This window comes from Danio rerio, chromosome 4 (assembly GCF_049306965.1).
Source record: "Danio rerio strain Tuebingen ecotype United States chromosome 4, GRCz12tu, whole genome shotgun sequence".
Classification (NCBI taxonomy): domain Eukaryota; kingdom Metazoa; phylum Chordata; class Actinopteri; order Cypriniformes; family Danionidae; genus Danio; species Danio rerio.
The window spans coordinates 63,045,095-63,062,207 of record NC_133179.1 but is presented as its reverse complement, the minus strand read 5'-3'; the positions used below and the strand labels follow the sequence as shown (position 1 = coordinate 63,062,207).

General features: G+C 33.2%; 3 protein-coding genes across 4 annotated transcripts in view; 1 reads left to right on the top strand and 2 right to left on the bottom strand.

Annotated features, from left to right (window-relative positions):
• LOC141381809 (uncharacterized) overlaps nucleotides 1–17,113 on the bottom strand; it is a 705,874-nt gene that overhangs the window by 17,158 nt on the left and 671,603 nt on the right. The window lies entirely within an intron of this gene.
• The window catches only part of LOC137489764 (uncharacterized), a 173,995-nt gene that overhangs the window by 146,633 nt on the left and 10,249 nt on the right, over nucleotides 1–17,113 (bottom strand). The gene's annotated exons all lie outside the window — the stretch shown is intronic.
• LOC137491035 (uncharacterized) lies at nucleotides 436–9,249 on the top strand. Of its 2 annotated transcripts, none has more exons than XM_068220092.2 (3): nucleotides 436–582; nucleotides 1,622–1,771; nucleotides 5,600–9,249. In XM_068220092.2, the coding sequence occupies exons 2-3, from the start codon at nucleotides 1,687–1,689 to the stop codon at nucleotides 6,655–6,657; spliced, it is 1,143 nt and encodes a 380-aa protein (XP_068076193.1). In that variant the 5' UTR covers nucleotides 436–582; nucleotides 1,622–1,686; the 3' UTR covers nucleotides 6,658–9,249. The 2 variants fall into 2 exon arrangements, with proteins under 2 accessions (XP_068076193.1, XP_073804816.1); XM_073948715.1 differs by lacking the exon at nucleotides 436–582 and adding an exon at nucleotides 989–1,042.

Sequence of the window (17,113 nt, the reverse complement as noted above, 5' to 3'; positions counted from 1 at the left end):
TGCAAGTTAAAATCAAGTTCTGTATTTCGGCTGTTTAAGGTCTCACTTTGCATTGAACTTTGAACTTTTTACATTCAGAGATGTTGTTTATGTTCACACAGCTAAATTACACATCAACTAAAGTTTAAAATATGATATTGCAGTGGACCACCCATTTAACTATAAAATGCAGCAGCCAAAATAAAAAAGCTTCCATCAAAAGTCAACTTATTTTCCCAATACATCTTTATTTCTCTTTAAAGCTATGGTTCGTATAGCTGCTAAACTTCCCATCCTCCGCAGTAATGTGTTTTGAGTCTTCACTGTTGTCCACTGCTCATTTGCATCTTTATACCAGCATTAATGGGGGCCAATTGAGTATTAACCAATCACATGCCAGATCAAGTAGGTCAGCAGGGTTGTATCTATATATTCTGCGTTCTTAACAGAAACTTCATTGGCTTATTTAGCTATAAGAGAACAACTTTGGAGGACAAACTACGATTGTTGGTTCCTACATTGAGATTATTACCAACAACAACATACAAAGAAAAACCCACTGATGCCATTTCTCATCCCACTTCTTCATTGAAGACAGAAAAGGTGAGTTGCACATTCTGAATTTACACTCAAATAATATCTGAATGCTGACATTATAAAATGTAAAATCTAAACATGTGCATGCATTGTTCAACAGTGTATTAAGTTTTTCAGTCATTTTAAAAGCTTCTTTACAACTATTTAGTTATGTGTTTGTTTGTTTGGTTTGGTTATAAATATTGATTTTATCCTGACAAATGGACTGTAGCCCAAATAAGTTTCAACCTATTACGTATATAAATTTATATAAAAATTTGATGTTTCCCCATTCATTACAAATACAAAACAAAAAGCAGATAAATTATAAAGTGGAAAATGAGGGAGAAATGTATCGATAAGTCATGACTCATAATTAAGAGTGAGTAGGGGGAAAAAGCTAAACAAAAAAAGACTTTTATTGTGGCATGGTGATGTGACGTCATAAGGCTGCGCCGCTCCCACACTGTGATTCAACTGGAGAAAGGTTTGTTTTAAAGCTTGTACACAGATGTAAACCAACTGATTAAAATTTCAGTGTGTTCATTTAATGTTAGATGAACCTGCTGTTGACAATATTATTTTAACCCTTTATACAAAGAACTACTATTTTACTCACTGTAAGGTCTATTGTTTGAATAAGATAGGATAAACTTTATTTGTCCCGAGAGGAAATTCTTGTCTTGTGCAAATAAGTGCTACAGCGTTGCTGTAAGCAGACAATAAAATAAATCAAACAAACTAAACAATTAAGAACATACCTAAAAAAAGATTGAATAAAGCAACAGTAAAGTGTGTGATAAGTGTTTTAGTGAAGGTTTAATTTATTAAATAGCATGATGTCACTCTATTCCAAGTATACATCAATAAAATTAGAAAAATGGAGTTCTAGTTTACATCGGCTGGTTTGTGGCTTTTGTTGCTTGCTCAGGCTTACATAATTTCTGTTTGTTAATGACTCATATAAAAAAAACTGTTGAAGCAAGTGTTGAAATTATCTTGTTTTTGTTCAGTGTTTTATTTATTTTAAACAGGACATTTTTATTGTTTTGTTTATTTTAAACAGGATAAAGTGTCCAAACGCAGAGAGAAACTCCTGCTGAAGCGACTGATCTCCACACTGTTATAAAGATGGCGTTTATTAAAGAGGAGAGTGAAGATGTGAAGATTGAAGAAACATTCACAGTCAAACAGGAAGATCTGCAGGAACAAACAGGTTGGTTTTCATTCTCAAACACCAACTCAGTCATTTGATCCTCATTCAGGTATATTTTAATAATAAGAACACTAATTTAATCCATCTTGCAGCCCTGAGTGTGCTGCCTAGTTCTCCTAAATGCACATAAGCACTCATTGAAAGACAGGAATGAGTTTCTTTCGTCACTTGTTCTCGTGTCTTATGTCATTATTTTATCTATTATTAGTCTCCCATTTTCTCTTCCTTCTTAAGGTTATTGCTTTTTCTTGTTCTACTACTGTTTGTAAAGCTTCCTTGAACACTGGCACTATATAAAATAAACAAAAACCATAAATTAAAAACGTTTAACTGAGCTGACGATATTTGACCTTCAGTATTCTCACAGTGTTGCAGTGATAGTGTTAGCTTAGTACTTTCCACTTGCATATGTCCCATTGATCCCAATTCCCCTTTTTTAATTAACCTCATGGGATTAAACTTGTTTCTAGTTGTTACTAGTTCTCACAGATAGTATCTGAATTAGAATTACATCATTATCATAATAACTAATTACCAGGGCTATTGTGTTTAAACAGGGTTTCCACGGAGTCTTAATATGTCTTAAATTCCAAAATCAAATTTTTAGGCCTTAAAAGTCTTAAATTTACTAAAATTGTGTTGTAGGTCTTAAATCTTTTTTAAACAAGTGTTCATTTTCCTTTGTTCATATTGTGTTAACCAGTCTGGCCAAAACCTATACAATCACCAACAATCCATCTCAATAAAACTTTAAACTTTTTTTATTCAAAAAGGTCATTTTAAGTCTATTTATCATAATGGATTAAGTATTTTCCTTACAATATGATTTGTTTAAACGTGCTCCATGTATTTACTGCTGAGGACATCGACCTGGACAGATTGTTGTGCATAGATTTAATTTGTTATAGTTTTTAAAACATTTGTAAATTTTTTTTATTTTATTTTAAAGAAAGTTTATTTTGGAAAAAAACGTGTGTGGATACAAGTAGAGCTTACTTTTTTACACATTTAAAATCTTTTACTAAGAAATATCTAAAATAATAATCTAATATTTTTTTATTATAATATATTTTTTGATAGGACAAATACAAAATCTGGGCCATTTGAAAAATTCTTTAGTCTTTTATGAGTCTAACATTTCATTCATAATGGTCATAAAAGTCTTAAATTTAACTTAGTGAAACCTGCAGAGACCCTGGTTTAAGGTATGTCAGAAAACATGGATGCCCCAATTTTAAACATGCTGAATGAAATTGACACTAAAATAATTAATCATTATAAAACATTGTACAGTATTCTGAACTATATGATGTGATGGGACAATGTGAGACAAAACAAACAAATAATAGTGGAACAATAACGTTTAGCTATACCAGTGGTGGATTTAGGCATGGGTAATGTGGGCGATCGCCCAGGGTGGGATTTTCCTGGGGGCGGCAAAAAAAAAGTCCCCTAGTGAAAGCATTTAGATACAATTACTTTATGCAAATGTATTCATTAAGAGTGGCAATCTCAAAATAAAGACATTAGGGGCCATTTACATTTGGCATTTTTTGCACGTGCGAGTTTGTTATTCTCAATGTGCAACTGAAACATCGCTTGTGAAAGCAAACTGATGCATGCGTACAGAAAACCAGCAACTCACACATGCTCCTGTGTGAATCCCGGTTGTTTGCATGCACGCTGAAAAGTTAAGCGTCGTTCATGCGCCATGAAACCAAATTAACAGCCTTTTGTGCAGAAGTGTCAGCACACAGCGAGTTTTGCATAGTTTATGTAAAGTGTATGTAATTTAACGATGGTGTTACTTTCACTAAGCATGGCTATAAAGCAGAAAGGAGGGATAAAGAGTCAGGGAGGTAGGACAGGTCTAAAGGTCTAAGACAAAAGATAATTTGGTTACACTTTACAATAACTACACACTATAAACCATTTATTATGCATTAGCAAATACTGAATTCATTATTTGTTTAGCATTATCTGTTTAGCATTAACTCTAAATTAATAAGCGTTATTAAACAGTTTATAACTGCAGCTACATATGCTGTATTCCTGACTTACAACCACATTTATAATGTGCTTAATAATTGTACTTTCATACTTTGTTAAGGATTAATTTCCTATTACTAAATTAAGTATGGGGAGTGAAGCGCAATGTTCATGATAAGTGGGGGCAGAGCGGGCCAGAATCACGGTGGCAGCAGGTCAGATGACTGTCAGACCAAGGGGAAATGTCCCTATGTCTCCCTATGGCCAGTTCGCCCTTGAGTTTTACTGTTTTTTTATTGTTTATTATTCCTGGTCATTTCTCCAATAATTGTAAGTTCTAAAACAATAGCATATAAGATCAGGTCACTGCTATGATATGATTGACAATTTATGTATGTCACTGTTTGTCATTGTGCTCTGTTTATTCTGAGAGCTGAGGCTGAGTATTTGTAGAGCTTTTAACTCTTGAAATGATTAACTCCGTGTCATTCTAACACTGAAGAAACAGAATCCTGTGTTATCTGTAATCTCCTTTCACACTGTTCATGCTATACCTGATGTTCATTAACAGACGTTTCACAATCACAAACCCCGGGTTAACATTTTTATTTGTATATTTATGTTGTCAATGTCCCTGACTGGATGAACTGCAGGTCACCTTTTTAGATGGCATTTCTGCATCTTGTCGGGTTAACAATATCTGCAAATTAGGAGAAATACTAGCCTTTTAGAAAGAAGCTACAATTATACCAATACCTAAACCAGGAAAAGATCATTCAACTAATTATCGTCCAATAGCACTTACCAGTTGCCTTTGCAAAACAATCGAATGAATGATTAATGATCGATTGGTGTGGATTTAAAAAAAAAAAACAGAAGATTAATTAATATCAGTGTGCGTTTAGAAGAGGGAAAAGTACTCTTGACCATCTTATACAATTAGAATCTTTTGTACGAGATGATTTTATTAAAAAAGAACACATATAAGCATTTTTTTATTTTTTTTTATCTGGAAAAGGCCTTTGACACTACCAGGAGGTATGGTATTTTAAAAGATTTTCACGAGATGGGTGTTTGAGGAAATTTGCCTAATTTTATTGCAATTTTTTTTTATTCAATAGAGTTTTTCGTGTGCGTATGAAAACTATATTATCTGAATATGTGAGCATATATAGCATATATGAGAATCAGAAGTGCCCCAAGAAAGTATACTATCAGTAACACCATTTAGTATTAAAATTAATAATATTGTAAATGTAAATGGGTATAATATATTTCGTAGTCTATATGTAGATGATTTATGTATTTGTTATAAAGGGTAAAATATGTATACAATCAAGAGACAAATTTAAATATGTATAAATAAAATATATGACTGGTCAGTTTTAAATGGTTTTCATTTTTCTAAGTCAAAAACTGTATGCATGCATTTTTGTTTTTTAAGATCTATGCATTTAGATCAGGAGCTTTTTTAGATAGAGAAACTATACAAGTTGTGAAAAAGGTAAAGTTCCTAGGAATGAGTTTTGACAATAAGCAGTGTTTTATTCCTCATATTAAAGTATTATGAAAAAGATGTTTTAAAACAATCAATGTATGAACTTAATCTTAAAAAGGTAAAATAAATAAATAAATTAGGACCTCTGTAATGAAATCCAAGTCTTTGTATAAATGTGTACACGTTAATGGACCAAACACAATATGATCTGATTTATTTTACATTTAATTTGCACCAAAATTACAGTGTGTCTAGCCAATGTTTCCTGTGTCTTCTCACTTTTCAGCTTTTGATGAGAGTTTTTAAGACTTAATGAAAACTGTTGTATTTATTTATTTCAGACTTAATTGAAGTGAATGAGGGGAGTAAAGAGGAGGAACATCGTGTCAAAATTGAGGAAAAAAACTATTTACAGACTGATGGTATTTTGAAAAGGAGAGACAAGAACCATTTCATCTGCACTCAGTGTGTAAAGAGTTTTGGAAGAAAAGACGATCTTAAGTTTCACATGATGATCCACGCTGGAGAGAAACCGTTTACATGCACTCAGTGTGGGAAGAGTTTCAACCAATCATCATCCCTTAAGATTCACATGAGGATCCACACTGGAGAGAAACCATTCACATGCACTCAGTGTGGGAAGAGTTTCAGCCAATCATCATCCCTTAATCTACACATGAGGATCCACACTGGAGAGAAACCATTCACATGCACTCAGTGTGGGAAGAGTTTCAGCCAATCATCATCCCTTAATCTACACATGAGGATCCACACTGGAGAGAAACCATTCACATGCACTCAGTGTGGGAAGAGTTTCAGCCAATCATCATCCCTTAATCTACACGTGAGGATCCACACTGGAGAGAAACCATTCACATGTCCTCAGTGTGGTAAGAGTTTCAGCCATTCATCACATCTTAACTGTCACATGAAAATACACACTGGAGAGAAACCATTCACATGCCCTCACTGTGGGAAGAGTTTCAGCCAATCATCACACCTTAACTGTCACATGAAAATACACACTGGAGAGAAACCATTCACTTGCCCTCAGTGTGGGAAGAGTTTCAGCCAATCATCAAACCTTAACTGTCACATGACAATCCACACTGGAGAGAAACCATTCACATGCACTCAGTGTGGGAAGAGTTTTACCTGCTCATCACACCTTCATCAACACATGAGGATCCACACTGGAGAGAAACCATTCACATGCACTCAGTGTGGGAAGTGTTTTAACTGTTCATCACACCTTAATCAACACATTAGGATCCACAGTGGAGAGAAACCATTCACATGCACTCAGTGTGGGAAGAGTTTCAGCCAATCATCACACCTTAATCAACACATCATGAGCCACACTGGAGAGAAACCATTCATGTCTAATCATCTTGTTTAATCCTGCCCCTTTTCGCAGTGGCGTACAACAGAATTTCGCATGCTCAATAGTGATGGGAAGTTCGGATCATTTTATTTACTGATCGAGATGAACAAATCTTTTTTCGAGTCATTTCGTTCATTTGGTTCAATTTGCCAAAATATTATTAAAATGTTACGAATTGCTTCCAAACACATCTACAACTAGCCCAGAAGGTTGATCACTCGACAAATAAGTCATAAATAGAATATTTTAAGAAGGAGAAAATAATTCAATGTTTACCTGCTCTTTTGTCTATAGGTATTGTTGTCTGTTTGCTCAGCTCACCTCTTCATGTATTCAAATGTCAGTGGTGCGTTCACGTTACAATGACAGTCACATATAATTTTAACCAATGTACCCAGTCTGAGCCGATTGGAGCCATGATAATTAGTTCACCTTTCGAGTCTTCTGGTTCTTGAGTCGTTCGTTCATCACGTGACAGAATAACTCAAACCCGAGGACTCGAGAGGTGAACAGATCAATTCTTTTTCTGGCTCTAAATGCATATGATTGGCATATAAATGCATATGTTTGGCTGTAGTCTTTCATGTGGTGAACGAACGACTCGATAGAGGACTCGAAAAATTAACTGATCTTGTCTCACACTATTCAATTCAATTCAGCTTTATTTGTATAGCGCTTTTACAATGTAGATCATGTCAAAGCAGCTTCACATCGTGCACATGAGCGAATTAATGAATCTTTTAGTTAATCCGAGTCATTCATTCATTTTGTCACATAACATGAAAGAAAGCATAAGAAATGAATTATTTAATAAATGAAATAGTCTTTGTGAATAGTTTTCTAACATGATGCTGCCAGCATTAGACACTTAAACACTGTTTAATTGTTGTTTATTGTTTTATTATTATTATTATTTTACTAGAAAAGCTTTCATAACAAATCAGATTACTTTATAAATCACAACAATAAAATAAGCAAAAGAAAAACAAAATAGTGTACATCAAGCTAGGCTTTATAATAAATAAAAACAAGTAAGCTTTAAATTAAATAACGTGTTTGTGCCATAAAATCTTTATATGAAATATGGCAACTCTTCCCAGTAGATGTTTTTATGAAACAGCAATTTAAGTGAAAGATAATACATATAAAAATACAAAAGCCACAGGGCCTAATGAGCTTAACAACTTGACTTGAGAATAGAACAGTCCATTTTTAAAAAAAATTAAAATTAAATAAGCTTTAAAACAACATTGTGTGGCTTTACTTGTTGGACTTGGCTTAAGGTTTGTTAGCATTTAAAAACACAAGCTCTGAACCTTTAATAGGCTGAGTCTGTTTCTTCTTTTGTCATTAGTTGTTGTCGCAGGATAAAAGCTGCTAAATGAGTAAATGCAAATGCAAACTATCTTTATACAAATATTAGACCAACACATAAAGTCTGCATAGAAAAACATTATCAAACAAAAATGGGGTATAAATGAACAAATTACAAATCACTTGTAATTGTAGAATTTAATTAATTTATTGCCTAGCTTAGTGTTTGTTTTCTGATAGCAAGCCAGCAAATAGACAAATCAATATATATATATATATTTAAAATATATATACTAGATATAAACCACATATCCAGTAGAAAAAAAGTAACAATAACTTAGTGACAATAGGACAGAACTTTTTTTTATTTCTTAGAAAATGCTTTTTAGGTACACATTGTTTGATTATTTTATGAAAAGTTTAAAATATGATCATATAATGCAACAAAAAATCAGTTTTACATAAATATTATTGACTGAGGTTCTCGTTGCAGTGTACAGGGGAACTACAGTTTAAGATTAGATATGCACATAATAATGTAAGGATGGCTATATCTCTCCATAATATTAAAATCTGCAAACTGTTATGGAACTCCACACGAGACAAGACCATGAGAATGTTCAGGCACTAAAACAATAAACTTTCTAATTTGAGAAGAAGATCAGCTAGAAAACCAGTTGTTCAGTTTGTCTCGATCATGCATCCTGAGTCGCCCTCTTTGCCCTGGACTTTACCTTCTCCACCAGAGCAGCTCACTCACATTCCACACAGAATGTTTAAATTCTTAATATGGTGTATCTTGTGGCTTTATATTCATGTTTGGTGTGTTTTTAAATGTCTCTGTGTGATTGGTAAAGTAATTTCACTGTAATATTTTACAATCTCCTTTATATCAGTTAATTTGGGTTTTGACTTTGAAAAGATCTTTGCCAGATGCTTCACTCCAGGCAAAATGGTCTTCGCATCAACTCATGGCCAGGCAAGAGTCTTGGTGAAGCTTTTATTGTCTTGAATTTATAATGATTTGAGTATTTAGGCAAAGGGTGCAGAATTGTCCGTGGGATCCTGTAAACAGGATACTCCATTGCAGGTTGTGAGTCTCTGAGCTCTGCATCAGGATTTATATGCTGCAATGTATTTCTTCATGGTCAGGTATTCCTCTTTAACTCTTAAATGTATCTTTGAGTAATTGATGTTGTACAATCTTGATTGGCTTATTTTGTTTAATTATGTGAACTGCAATGGAAAATCTTTTTTCTGACAATTAAATGTAAAATTCTTGTTTAACTCTAATATCTCCTGAAATTATTTAAATCGAGTAGATTGTTAAGGCTGATGTTTCCGCAGCCTACAACCAGGATTAGTCATACAATCAGACTCAATGGATAAAGCATAGGCACAGCATTAGAGACTTGTTGATTTCTGACAATCACTGATGATATAATCTAGGGGTATGATATAATCTAGGGGTTAAATCAAACTTTCTATAAGTATGAGCAAGCATGGGGCGGCCTATTGTTAATTAAAGGAAATTAGCTTATCTGCTAAGAATCGGAACTGGCGATGATATGTCCGTGAGCAGATGAAACTGGCCAGCATACTGACTCTAAGTGACTTTGAGTAAACGATGAACCATTAATTGGGAACAAGGATTTATTAGGTTAATCAATCTAAATTAGACCTAATCACGACCTATAAGGTAATCAGCTTGAATTAGATGAATCTAAATCTAAAATTATTATAAATTGGAGTCAGATTAAAATTCAGAGCTAGAAACAAATTAAAATAAATTATAACAAACAAAAATATTTATTTTCACATGTGCTAAAAGGTTTACACGCATTCACCCATGCTGTTAGTTCAGTCATGGGACTAATAGATGGACCCTCACATGTGTGTGTATTTATATACACTGTTAGACCTTACCGGGCTTTTTTACAGTAAAATATTGGCAACACTGTTGCCAGCTACTCACTGTAAAAGTTTGGTTATAGTAAATAACTGGCAACAGTGTTGCCAGTTAATTACTGTAACTGAACCATTTCAGTGAGTAGCTGGCAACAGTGTTGCCAGTTAATTACTGTAATAGAGCAGTAGTGGTAACTAACTGGAAACTGTGTACAGTTAATTAATGTACTGTAGTGTTACATCTCACAGCATTATATTGCATACAAATTAATAGGATGTCATATATAGTTATTGTAGTGTTACTAAAATTAATCAGTATTCTTAACTGTTATTAAAAATAGAAGGCATAATAAATTTTTAAGACAAATGTATTTTATAGTTTTAGCAGCAAACAAATATACAATATAAAATGTCAAACAAAATTAAGAATTCAGCAGATATGAATATTGTCTTACATATTACTGAGAGCCACAAGTCTGCACAGTAAGGCTGTGGTCACACTAACGTTTGAGCACGCAAAATTCTGTCATATGGCACTGCGAAAAGGAGTGGGATTAAACAAAATGATTAGAGCTTGAAAAAGCGAGCGACTGGTCCATAGTTTAAATTTCTGTCCAGAGAGGTCATGTTTTGATTTTTGATTGGTCTCAAGCAGTCACATGATGTGATTTCACAGGTCAGAGTTTCCCAAGCTTGAACTTTCCAATGCTGCAAACTGTGAAATTTGTCGCATGAGCTTGCATTCAAGGTTTGCAGCATTCACATGTGTATGAATAGAAGTCTATAGGGATAATAGGGGAGTGTGACTGGGACTTTAAGCTGTAACTCTAATTAAACACACCTGATCAAACTAATTAAGGCTTGTTAGAAATCTACAGGCAATGTTGAAGCAGGGGTGGGTACCAAACTGCAGTTCTTCAGGAATTTTAGTTTGACCCCCATGGTATATTCAGTAGCATACTTTTATAGCAACTGCCAACATTTATCACAATCACATATCCAATAAAAAAGTGTGTTTGTCAAACACTGGCACATACTGTGTCAATTCTCAATAAAAAGTCTAAAATAATTATATAAAAAAAAATTAAAAAAAGTCGGCAACACCGAAAAACCAAAGGATTCAATCTTTTATTGCTATAATTATTATTTACTTTAAAAATCTCATGACAACAAACTTGTCTATTGTCTCTAATATAAATTCATAGGTGGAAACACTGCTCTGAAAAATACTTAGCAACAAACTAACAATCTGGTGTGTGTTAATCTATCAGTGTGTATTAATGTCTAAATCATTTTTTTCTGTCTTTAAAATGCACATCTCTATAAATAGAAACATAAAGCATCAGAGTAGATGGGACAGTGATGGGTAATTTGTCATTTATTGTCAGTTACTATCTGTAATGGGTACAAAAACTGTAATTTATTCTTTGCACTACTCAATTTCATACAAAGTCTACTCCTTTTACAGTAAAATACTGTTTCCTTTCATCACAGCAAGACACTGGCGATTTTACAGGTATTTACTGCATAATCTACCGAGTAACAGTGCAGTTATACTATTTAAACACAACTGATCAAACTTAATCTAAAGGTAGTGTGTTGAAGCAGGGCTGGAACTAAATTCTGCTGGGCTGCGGCCCTCCAGGAGTTTACAGCCCTGGTACATAGCATATTTTCAAAGCAAGTGCCTACATTTATCACAATCATGCACATATCATTGAATAAAAACAATAAAAATATACAAACTTCATCCAAAGCAAAAATATAAATAAATAAATAATCTGATCCTCATGTTGTTCCAAACCTGTAGTAATAATAATAATAATAATAATAATAAACAAATAACCTGATTAATACATTTAGGAAAGTCTTTATACTATACTGTTAATGCCATTTTTACCTACTTCATTTGAAGTTTTCCAAACAAATTGTGACAAACAAAGAAATGTATGTACGTGCTGTTTAAGATATTTTTAATTTTATTTTACTAGGCAAATTAGATTAATTATAGAAAAGTAAACAAAGTTATAAAAATGGTTGTGATAATTTGGTTGCTCTGTGTGAATATTTTTGCCTTTAAATGCATCTCGTCGATATCTTTACCTTTTAATTAGCTCTGTGACATTGACATTGGTTGACTCCTGATACTCAATGTTAAAAACATAAAAGGAACCAAAGGAAACACAGAGATGGCTGCAGAGAAATTTAGCTTATCATCAATGCATTGTCTCACTTTCTCCTCAATACTGACCATACACATACCAAAACTGAACAGTATATATATATATATATATATATATATATATATATATATATATATATATATATATATATATAGCAACATAAAGCATCAGAGAACATGGGGTAATAATGGTTGAGCAGTAATTTACCATTTATTATCACAGTAACTATCTGTAATGGGTACATAAAGTAAATTACTGTAATTTATGCTTTGCACTACAAAATTTCATACAAATCCTGCTCCTTTTACAGTAAAATACTGTTTCCTTTTATTACAGCAAAACACTGGCTATTTTACAGTTATTTACTGCATAATCTACAATAAGGGTTAACAGTGTAGGCATGTTGCTGTTTCAGTTCTGGTGTGCCATTGTGAAATTTGAGGTAAGAACAGTCAACAAAACTTTTGACGTTGGGACATTTTATTTATAGAAGGCCTAAAACATGGTGCTCGTTGTGGTCAAAAATGATCCCATCTGGAGGGGACCCCAGCCAAGGAGCATCAGGGTGAATTAAAAATCCACATGGCTGGTAATTTACCTCTCGGAGGAAGCAGTACTCCATAACTGTTTCAGACTCCATTTGAAGTCCTCGCTTCATGTCGGCTGTCTGGCGAGTTATTTTGTGCATTCTTTAGGCCAGGTGTTCAGCTGAGGTCTGGCCACGCACATGACAGACATCTTACTAAAGCGTGACGATGTTATCCGGATTTTCCTAACAGAATGCCAATCAAGACATGCACTCTGATATCTGGTGGCTTGCTCAACATAGTGAGCCATTTCTGAAGTTACGGTCAATGACCTCATGTGAAGTTGTTCCTGATTATTATGAACAAACAAGCAGACAGGTGGCTGTAACCATCTAGTGGCAGTGGTGGTGTTGGTGGGGCATCACGATTAGGAACAATGTTGTGGTTTGTTGCAGCTGGCTGTTGGTATGACAGGACACTTCCAATTTGAATTTTTCCGAAGGCAGAATCCACCCGAAAATCCTAACTCGACATCCCAATTGTGGTGACCAAAGGGGCTGTAGAACTGGCAAAGTCTTTTTAAATTTCTGCCACTTGAAGGACTGAAAGATCAGACAGCTCACTGGTGACACCTTTATAAAGTGTACTTAATCAAGATTGAATTACTTAGTTCTGAATTTGTTGTCCTATTCACATTTTATGTAAAACCATATTCATCTTCTTGAGTTTGAGTTTAAAGTATTTTTTAAAGCTGTTGTATTTTAAATCATTGGTTTGACAAACATACATGTAAAATAGAATTGAAAATAGAATTTACAAGTGTCCCACCTTAATCCTTCAGCAAGTTTCCTCTCTTCGGGCCTCGCAGACAAAATCACCATATTATTGACTGGACCTGGCTCGACTCCCTAGGGATACACAAGGGGCTCGTTAATAAAAACAATAATAATAAAAAAATAATATGAGTATTAAACGCCAATACTGATGTTCTAATATTATTATTATTATTCTTATTATAGGACAATTAAGCCATTTCTGACCACTGTCCTGATTAATTACTGCTCGAGAAAAAAAATATATATATATATTTTATTATTTAATAATGAAATTGTTAATTATTAAACTCTTACTTGTTTGTGCATTTCTCTAGCTCTTCTTGAAGCTCTTGATTTTGTGTCTTCATTGATCTATATTTTCTTGAAGAAGAAGAGTTACTACTTCATCTTCGCTGTCAGAAAATCTGTGATCTCTGTCATCTGTGGGTTTTTTTTTGGGGGGGAGGACCCATTTCAAAAAGTGGGGCCTCTCCCTCTCTGTCTTCTAGAATTTTTAGAAGGGTTTTTAAAACCTTAATGTTTTCTACAAATCATTGATAGAAATGTAATTAATGAACTGTACAGAATTCTAAAAAATCACCAGCTTTCTTTTTTTTAAATAAATGCTTAATGTCAAATATACAAAGGTAGAGGGAAACCTCATGGGAAAAAGACATACAAGTTTGGAACCATGCTAAGCAAGATTAGACATTAGAAGACTTTTTTAATACTTGATAATTGTATAATATATTCTAAGCAATGCTTTTAACAAAAGTTTGAATTCTTTAAATTGCTAGCAATTCATGATAATGGATCAATGACTTATATGGTCAAACATATGAAAGATCATAGTTCACGATGGATGGTTTTGCTTTAATATTTATATATCCTGTATTTTAATATATTTAAAGTTTTAACAAATAAATCGAGCTGAATTCAAAATGTATGAGTGTTAATACTTTAAAGGTAATTAATGTCGTAAAACGATTTAAAATATTTTTAAAAAATTATTCGTACAATGAGAATTAAAACTCTGTATACTAACTGAAGAGCGTGCACGCAAAGTGTTCGAATAAACCGATTAGTGACGTGACTTTTACTAAAATGACTCCATAATCTGATTCATTGTCAGATAGATAACAAACTGGAGTGATTTGAGTGATTAATATGAACTGCCAGTGATTCATTTGACAAGCAGAAGTTTCAGTAAGAAGACGAAGACCACAGCAATCTATGAGGTAACATTCAGAGGTTTAGAATAAGATTTTTATAAATACGTTACGTTTTTCTCTTTCAGAGCTCCTTTTTCTTTTTCAGTTCCTTTCTCGTCCTATTCTTCATCCTGGTTGAGGATTTTTGCTGTCCTTATCCGCTTGGACGGGTTAGCTAATTCCTCCTCCATCTCTTCAGGGGTTTCTGGAAGGTAAGTTAAGTAAGTTAACAATATAATGTTAACAGGTATAAATTGGTAGGTTCTGGATATATTATGTTAGCAATGTGCTAGTTATTACTAATATGATCTCGACTTTAAAAATAAAATAAGCATTTGTTTTGATGTTACAAAGCAATTTACTGATTTAACGTTAAAACCGAGCAGTAATTAGAGCACTTTAACAATAAAATAACTTAAGAAAAGTACTTTACCTTCAGAAGACGGTTGGTGACAGTTGACTGACAAGCATTCGAATCGGCAACGTGAAGCAATTCAGTTCTCAATGATTCAAATCTTTTTTCTGAATGATTAATTTTACCATTTATAATGCAAACCACACTGTTATGCCACTAGGTGGCAAAAACAAGCGTCTTTTTAAGTGTGATAAACTATCTGTATGAACCTGTAAAGCTGATTTATTAAAACACAACTATTCCACAAACAATGAATTTATTTTCTTATAGAAAAAAGTCTATAAAGAATGTTTGTTTTAATGTGTCTACTCAAGTGCATTTTGCCAAATAATACACCCACACACATATATTAGTCATTATTAACTTAAAATATTGTAATTATTATACTTGTATAACATAGACCAATACAATATTGGCAGCAGTGTCTGATTTTGCTTTTATATCTTATTTTTTTAAATGTTTATTAAATGTTTATAATAATTTACTAATTAAATTTACTCTAACATTGCAGAAAACACATTATGTTTACCCATCACACTAAGACTAATCCCAACCCACTTCTTTTTAAAGGATAAAAATGAACTATAGAGTTTAAGAGGCACCAGTTCCAGCTGTGTCAATGGACACATAATAAAATAGGTTCCTCAGGTCAAAAAGACAGAGAATCAGGGATAACAGCAACAAACATTTTAAAAGAAAGAGGGAGACATTCTGTTGAACTCATAACATGAGTTACATAAACATCGTTTAACATGTGTCTACCTCAGGTCTTGCAGGTTTTTTTTTTTTTTGCATCCAACCAAAAAGATGAGAGATTGACATTTTTAATAAATGAAAAAAAAAAACCTATAGAAATGAAATGTAAAAGTGTACAGCTTGTTTGTTTGCATAACTTGAATGGTTTAATGTAATGGTTGATTTTTATAATTGCCTATAATCTATTCGTATACTTTAATTTATTTATGCATTTATTTTCTTATTTTTTGCTTGTTTGTTGTATTGCTTATCTGTTAGAACTCATATTGTACTGCTATCAACAACAAGTGACAGAATTTCTTTCTGTCATTCCAATCACAACAAATAACTAATGCAAGTCCTGCAGGAATTATAAAATTCTGCAGGATTTGTCACTTGCTTGGAACCATTGTAAAGCCTGTAAGAAATTCCTGCACATATCGTCAATGTGTCCTACAGGACTTTATAATTCCTGCAGGACAGCCGCTTTCCTGTAGGGAAAAAAATATAATTCAGGATTCCTGTAAAAAGTACTGCATGATTCTAAAACCTGTAGGAATTGTCTGCACATATTGTCAATTTGTCCTGCAGGATTTTATAATTCCTACCAGATACCAGCAGATTCCTGCAGAAAAACAAAGAAAAAAAAATTCTGCAGGATTCCTGTAGGCTATTTTTGTAAGGGCCTGCACTTTTTACAAATAATCTGCAAGCAGAAAAACAGGAAACAAACCTCAAATTGTGTCAACCCTCACTGTAAAAACTAATCTATAGAATTTACCCAATAAATCTGAGGTAACAATTTTCACAGACTTTGGTTGGGTAGATTTAATCCCATATTTTGAGTATTAACTACCTGAAGTAAAAAGTTATTAAATACGTATATTAATTGGGTAAAAAATACCTCACATTTAAATTTAACAGCTACTTATTCGGTTAAAAATATCTTTTTAAATCATAGTTTATTCATATAATTTACTTAATAACAATTACTGTTTCAGAGAAGGTAAAATGTACCTCTATAATAAAGACATTCAAATGGGTTATCAACTCAATGTTTTATTAAATAAATAAATAATCCTAAAACACACTCAAAATATAGTGCAGCACAACAGCTTTACACAACATTTCAAGTAATGAACCTGTTTTATAACTCACTGATCTATTAAATGTTTCAATAATGTTGGATAATAAAACATATACCTGTTTTAGGACATCCAGATCAGAGCAGAAAAGAGAAAGGAGTACAGAAGGGAGCAAACATTTTTTTAAATGATAGGAAGTGAGACAGTGGAGCAGTATGTAGTGCTGTTGCCTCATAGCAAGAAGGTCGCTGGTTCGAACCTCGGCTCAGTTGGCGTTT

Bases quoted from the DNA above. Each gene is read 5' to 3' on its own strand.
- LOC137491035 (XM_068220092.2), top strand. From the start codon at position 1,687: ATGGCGTTTATTAAAGAGGAGAGTGAAGATGTGAAGATTGAAGAAACA. The intron at 1,772-5,599 runs GTTGGTTTTCAT...TATTTATTTCAG, and splicing joins AGATCTGCAGGAACAAACAG to ACTTAATTGAAGTGAATGAG.